Raw genomic sequence first — 6,112 nt, forward strand, 5'->3', positions numbered from 1 at the left:
TTATTTCATTAATTTTATTATTGAATTTGGAATTAAAGATAACACTAGAGCAAATACTACGAGACCCCGCAACATACAGGGTGATCAAAAAAAAATATATATATAATTATTTTTTTGAAGTCGATTTTATTGTTTGAAGCGGTACCAGTGGAACTTTAGCGACTAATAATAGCTGGAAAACTTGGTTGCGGTTGCAAACTAACGATAATTTTGGGAATATTTTTTTTAAAAAAATTTTAATTTGTTTAAATAAAGAGAGACAGTTTGAGCCGCGTAGCTCGCAACGAACGAGATGACGACAAATCAAATTCCAACTCCCGCTGGAGCAGCAGCAGCAGCTGTGCCCCCAGTTGCAGGCCAGTACGCGCCGATGATGGCGTATTCTTTAGGTATGGTAGCGGCCACGGTCGACAATGTTACAGGGAAAGACATTAGTCGATATTTTGATAGGTTGGAGCAAAGGGCGGAACTAGACGGATGGACTGAATTGGAAACTTTGCGGATATTTAAATACAAATGTATAGGTGACGCGTATGATTTTTTGAGTTCAGACTCCACTTTAAGGGAGTTAGGGTACCGGGACATGAAAGCCAAGTTCCTGGAACATTTCGCTACGACTTTGCTACCTGGAGAGTACCAGCTTAGCTTAAACAAATGTTACCAGCGGCACGATGAATCCGTGACTGGGTTTTGTACCCGATTGCGGCTGATAGGAACCAAACTGTTAAAGGAAGATTTGAAGAATGCAACTCAGGAAGAGAAAGCCGGGATTAGGAAGAAGAATCAAGAACTAATATTAAACCAATTCAAGATGGGATTACGAAGGGACATCCTCAAAGAAGTAGGACTGATGTTGTTAAGAGAAGACAACCTAACCTTGGAGAAGGCGGAAGAATTGGTAAAGCTCCATGAAACCAACATGAAGATGTTGCAAGGAAGAAGCGCTGGTCCAGTGGTTATGGCAGTTAACTGTTACAAATGTGGAGAAGACGGGCATATAGCAAGGAATTGTAGGAGGAGTGAAGATAGGGACATGGTACAGGGAAAAAGAGACGAGTGTTTCCTGTGTAATAGGACCGGACACTGGGCAAGAGAGTGCCCTAATAGGCAACAGTCCAGAGGCGGTTTTAGTAAGGAAAGTAGAGTAAATTTTTATCGAGGCGACAGACTTGACGTCGGACACTTCAGTGGGGGAAATAGGAGTAATTTTGATGATACAGGAGACTTTAACAGTGGAAATAGGAGCAACTACGGTGATAAAGGAAATTTTCGTAGGGGAAATACAGGTAGTTTTCGTCAGGACGACGCGAGTAGGGGAAATTGGAGCCAATATGGATACAGAGGTGCAAATAATTTCCGTGATCAATACGAGGACCGGCGACAGGATAATTATGGCGGAAGAAGAGAATTCGGGAGTAATGAAGATAGAAATAATGGTTTTAGAAGATACGAAGATAGGTGCGCAATCAAGAGTGAAAGTCGACAAGAAATGGATTTGAGAAGAANAACAAGAGACGAGTGTTTCCTGTGTAATAGGACCGGACACTGGGCAAGAGAGTGCCCTAATAGGCAACAGTCCTGGGGCGGTTTTAGTAAGGAAAGTAGAGTAAATTTTTCTCGAGGCGACAGACTTGAGGTCGGACACTTCAGTGGGGGAAATAGGAGTAATTTTGATGATACAGGAGACTTTAACAGTGGAAATAGGAGCAACTACGGTGATAAAGGAAATTTTCGTAGGGGAAATGCAGGTAGTTTTCGTCAGGACGACGCGAGTAGGGGAAATTGGAGCCAATATGGATACAGAGGTGCAAATAATTTCCGTGATCAATACGAGGACCGGCGACAGGATAATTATGGCGGAAGAAGAGAATTCGGAAGTAATTAAGATAGAAATAATGGTTTTAGAAGATACGAAGATAGGTGCGCAATCAAGAGTGAAAGTCGACAAGAAATGGATTTGAGAAGAAATAGAAACAATGTACAACAAATTAGGAGAGTGGAAATGCAGTGTGACAGGAATAATGAAGAATATGGTAATAATGGTAATAGTACGTCAAGGGTAGCCACTATCAGGTGTAGAGGCAGTAACAAAGGTCTAAAGAAATCTAGCCATGTAAGTGAGACCCGTATAGGAACACGGGATGAACATAGGGATATTGTTCAAAAAGAGGATAAAAAGGGAGGTATTAACTGTATCATTCCTGGAATCACGGGCTTAAACGCACAATCTAGGAGACCGTACGTCTTGGAGTTACTATTGGACAGTAGGCCAATACGTTGTTTGATTGACACAGGAGCAGCTGTGTCACTTATTAAAAAGAAGTTGGTAGAACAAAATGGATTACGAGTAAAGGACCATGGGGATTTAACACTGACAGGCATCACGGGACATGCGTTAACCACGTATGGAACTGTGAAGTTAGACCTGGCATTACCGAATGGTGACATTTATCTTAATGGAAACTTTATNCTATTGCAGGGAAGGTTAACGAAAATTGAGGGGATGTTTACGACGTTACAAGAACAGCATACATCGACACTGGAAAAATTACGGAAATTGGAAAATGAACATGGAAAAGATGCCAAGATTCGAACGAGAAAAGCAACGAATATTATGGAAAAAGAAGGGGAGGCTAAAATAGTAGCCGCTGAGGAATTTGTTCTACCCCCAAAAATGGAAATGATATGTCTGGGACGAGTTCAAGGACGTTTGGATGGAGAAGTAGTGGTCTGCGAACCTGTGGAGCTGGGTAATAAGGATGCTTATGTGGCATATTCAATTATTGACAACGCTGCACGCGTGCCAGTGAGAATAATTAATTTGTCCGGAACGGAGTTAAAGATTCCAGCGGGACGCACGATTGGTAGAGCGGTAGAAGCTATGAAGGTAGCATCCCCGTGCAACGAAGGAATAATAATAGGGAAGATCGATACTTCTAACGATAAATGGATTGAAAAAGGATTTAATTTAACCCATCTAGGTTCAAAAACTAGATCTAAGATGCATGAACTGTTGAGGTCATATGCCGACCTATTTATGGAAGATGAGGATATTTTGACTAGTACCACGAAGGTTAAACATACAATAAATCTAGAGCACGTCGCGAGGCCTATTTGCAAAGCGCCGTACAGGATACCATACAAGCAGCGTGAGATATTGAAGGAAGAGATAGACAGGTTGTTGGAGGCCCAAATTATAAGACCTTCATTTAGCCCATGGTCCGCTCCCGTAGTACTGGTGACAAAAACCTTACCAGATGGGACGGAGAAGATTCGTATGTGCATTGATTACAGAGGTCTCAATAGTGTCACGAAAAAGGAATATTATCCGTTACCCAATATAGCCGACTTAGTGCAAAGCTATCAGGCGGGTGATAATGTGTTGTTCTCGGTAATAGATGTTGCCGAGGCGTATCATCAAATAGACATGGATGATGAGTCCGTACCTTTAACGGGCTTTAGTACATTTCAAGGCCATTACGAGTATGTAAAAATGCCATTTGGGTTAGCTAACGCGCCCGCCACTTTCCAAAGGTTTATGAACCTTACTTTAGCCGGTCTCACAGGGGACTCGTGCATGGTTTATCTGGACGATATTATCATTTATAACGCAGGAGGGGAGGATCAACACATCCATCGAGTTAAGGTCGTTTTTGATAGGCTCAGAGACGCTAATGTTAAATTGAAACCCAAGAAATGCAGTTTTCTGCTGCCAGAAGTAAAGTATTTGGGCCACATTATATCAAGGGATGGAGTACGCCCTGATCCAGAAAAGGTAGATGCTATTAAGCACTTCCCTATCCCCAAGAATGTTAAAGGGGTTAGGTCATTTCTGGGATTGGTTAACTGGTATCGACGATTTATTCCCAATGTATCCAAAGTATCGGCGCCCCTGTCTAATCTTACCAAAAAGGGCGTTAAATTCGAAATAACTGAGGAAGTACTAGAGGCTATTCACCGACTAAAACATGCGTTAACGTCGGATTCGTTATTAATTTACCCTGATATGGAGCAACAATTTATTTTGTCAACCGACGCGTCTGGACAAGGGATGGGAGCCGTATTAAGTCAAAAAAGGAATGGACAGGAACTGCCGGTAGCGTTTGCAAGCAGGCAATTTAAAAAGGCAGAGTTGAACTACTCGACAACAGAGAAAGAGTTGTACGCAGTAGTTTTTGGTATAAAATCATTTAACTGTTACTTATACGGGCAGAAATTTACGGTGATAACAGATCATCGGCCACTAAAATGGCTATTTTCGTTGAAGGATCCGAGCTCGCGATTGACTAGGTGGGCATTAATGTTGTCCGAATATGACTTTGAGGTGCAGTACAGAGCGGGAAGATTGCATGGAAATGCAGATGCTTTAAGTAGAATGTACGGTAAGGACGAACATTATATCGATTTGTCTTACGAGGAGTACGAACAGTATAAAAAGGAACATGTGATTCCTAGTCTAGTAAATTTGAGTATAGTAAAAGGGGATTTATTTTCGGCAGGTCAAGAGTATGACCTAGGTCATTGTGTTTCAAAGGATTTTAAAATGGGGAAGGGTATTGCAAGGGATTTTAGAGACAAGTATGGAGGTATAGTGGAACTAAATCACCAAAACGTCCGAGTGGGGGACGTAGCGAAATTGCATCGTGACGGAAGAATAATCTATTGCTTAGTAACGAAGACGAAATATCACGACAAACCAACGTATGAGGACATATGGAGAACATTGAAGAATTTGCGTAAGGAATGTGAGAGGAATGGCACAAAGAAGTTGGCCATACCACGAATCGGATGTGGATTGGATGGGCTACGGTGGGAAGAAGTCGAAGATATGCTGAAGTTTATTTTGTATAATACAAGTCTGGAAATTTCGGTGTTTACCGGACAGAAGGAATCAACTACGTCAATTGGTACTATCCGGAAAGAAGAATTTGAGCCAGTATGGGATAAAGAAGTGTTTAAGTCGGCACAAGAAAAGGACGTCTACTGTCAGACCATAAGGACTCAGTTGGAGGAGCAAGATGGAGGAGTATCGGAACGATATTACCTAGACAAGGACGAAGTGTTATATCGGATGGATGCGCAGGATAAATCCGATAAATTGGTGGTGCCTAAGTCACTTGTGACCCAAGTACTGGCAGAGTTTCATGACTCACCTTTGGTAGGTCATCCAGGGCAGCAGAAGACTTACATGAATGTAAGTACACGATTTTATTGGCCAGGTATGCGGGCCGATATTAACAGGTACTGCACGGAATGCGGTTCGTGTAATCAAAGGAAAACTTCGGCGCATATGGGTAAAGCCCCTCTACAACGATTTACTTCCTCGCAGGAACCATGGGAATTGACCTCGATGGACATAGTAGGTCCACTTACGACCTCAAACAGGGGGAACAGATATATATTGACTTTCCAGGATTATTTTACCAAATATCCTGAGGCCATTCCGTTACCAGACCAAAGAGCGGAGACAGTGGCCAGGGCTTTTGTAGAGCATATCGTCGCCAGGCATGGGACCCCAAAGAAGCTTATTACAGATCAAGGCGCCAATTTTACGTCCGCATTGTTTAAGGAGGTTTGTGAGATACTAGGTATTAAGAAGATACAGACGTCGAGCTATGCGCCCACGTCAAACGGACAAATCGAGAGAATGCATAGGGTGTTAAAAGATATGCTGTCACATTATATTTCGGAAGATCAACGAGACTGGGATGATTGGATTCCGTTTGTTCTTATGGCGTATCGGGGATCGGTTCATAGTACTACAGGTTATAGTCCGTATTTTCTGTTACATGGGAGAGACCAAGTTCTACCGATAGACAGTTTCATAAGAGCTAGAAAGGTTAGGTATGACTATGCCGATAATTATGCGGCCGAATTGATTGGGCGACTTGGAAAAGTCTATACTGAAGTGTTTGGCCATACCGAGCAAGTAAAAACCGAAAGGATTACTAGGTTTAATAAAAAAGCGAAGGAAAAGACCTTTGAGTTGGGAGATTTGGTATATCTAAAGGAGATGAGTGTGAAAAGCGGAGTTTCTAGGAAGCTCATAAGACCATGGAAGGGCCCATATAGAATCATCGAAATAATAGGCCCCGTTACTTACAAAATAAAG

At 42.2% G+C, this 6,112-nt stretch overlaps 1 protein-coding gene across 1 annotated transcript; it reads left to right on the top strand.

Annotated features, from left to right (window-relative positions):
• Positions 1-202: 202 nt before the first annotated feature.
• LOC108914342 lies at positions 203-1,961 on the top strand. The gene is made up of 2 exons (XM_023456378.1): positions 203-1,606; positions 1,683-1,961. Exons 1-2 carry the CDS (start codon positions 293-295, stop codon positions 1,959-1,961), a joined length of 1,593 nt encoding a protein of 530 aa, XP_023312146.1. The 5' UTR covers positions 203-292.
• Positions 1,962-6,112: the final 4,151 nt, after the last annotated feature.

Source organism: Anoplophora glabripennis, unplaced genomic scaffold, assembly GCF_000390285.2.
Source record: "Anoplophora glabripennis isolate ALB-LARVAE unplaced genomic scaffold, Agla_2.0 scaffold1415, whole genome shotgun sequence".
In the NCBI taxonomy this organism is placed as follows: Eukaryota; Metazoa; Arthropoda; class Insecta; order Coleoptera; family Cerambycidae; genus Anoplophora; species Anoplophora glabripennis.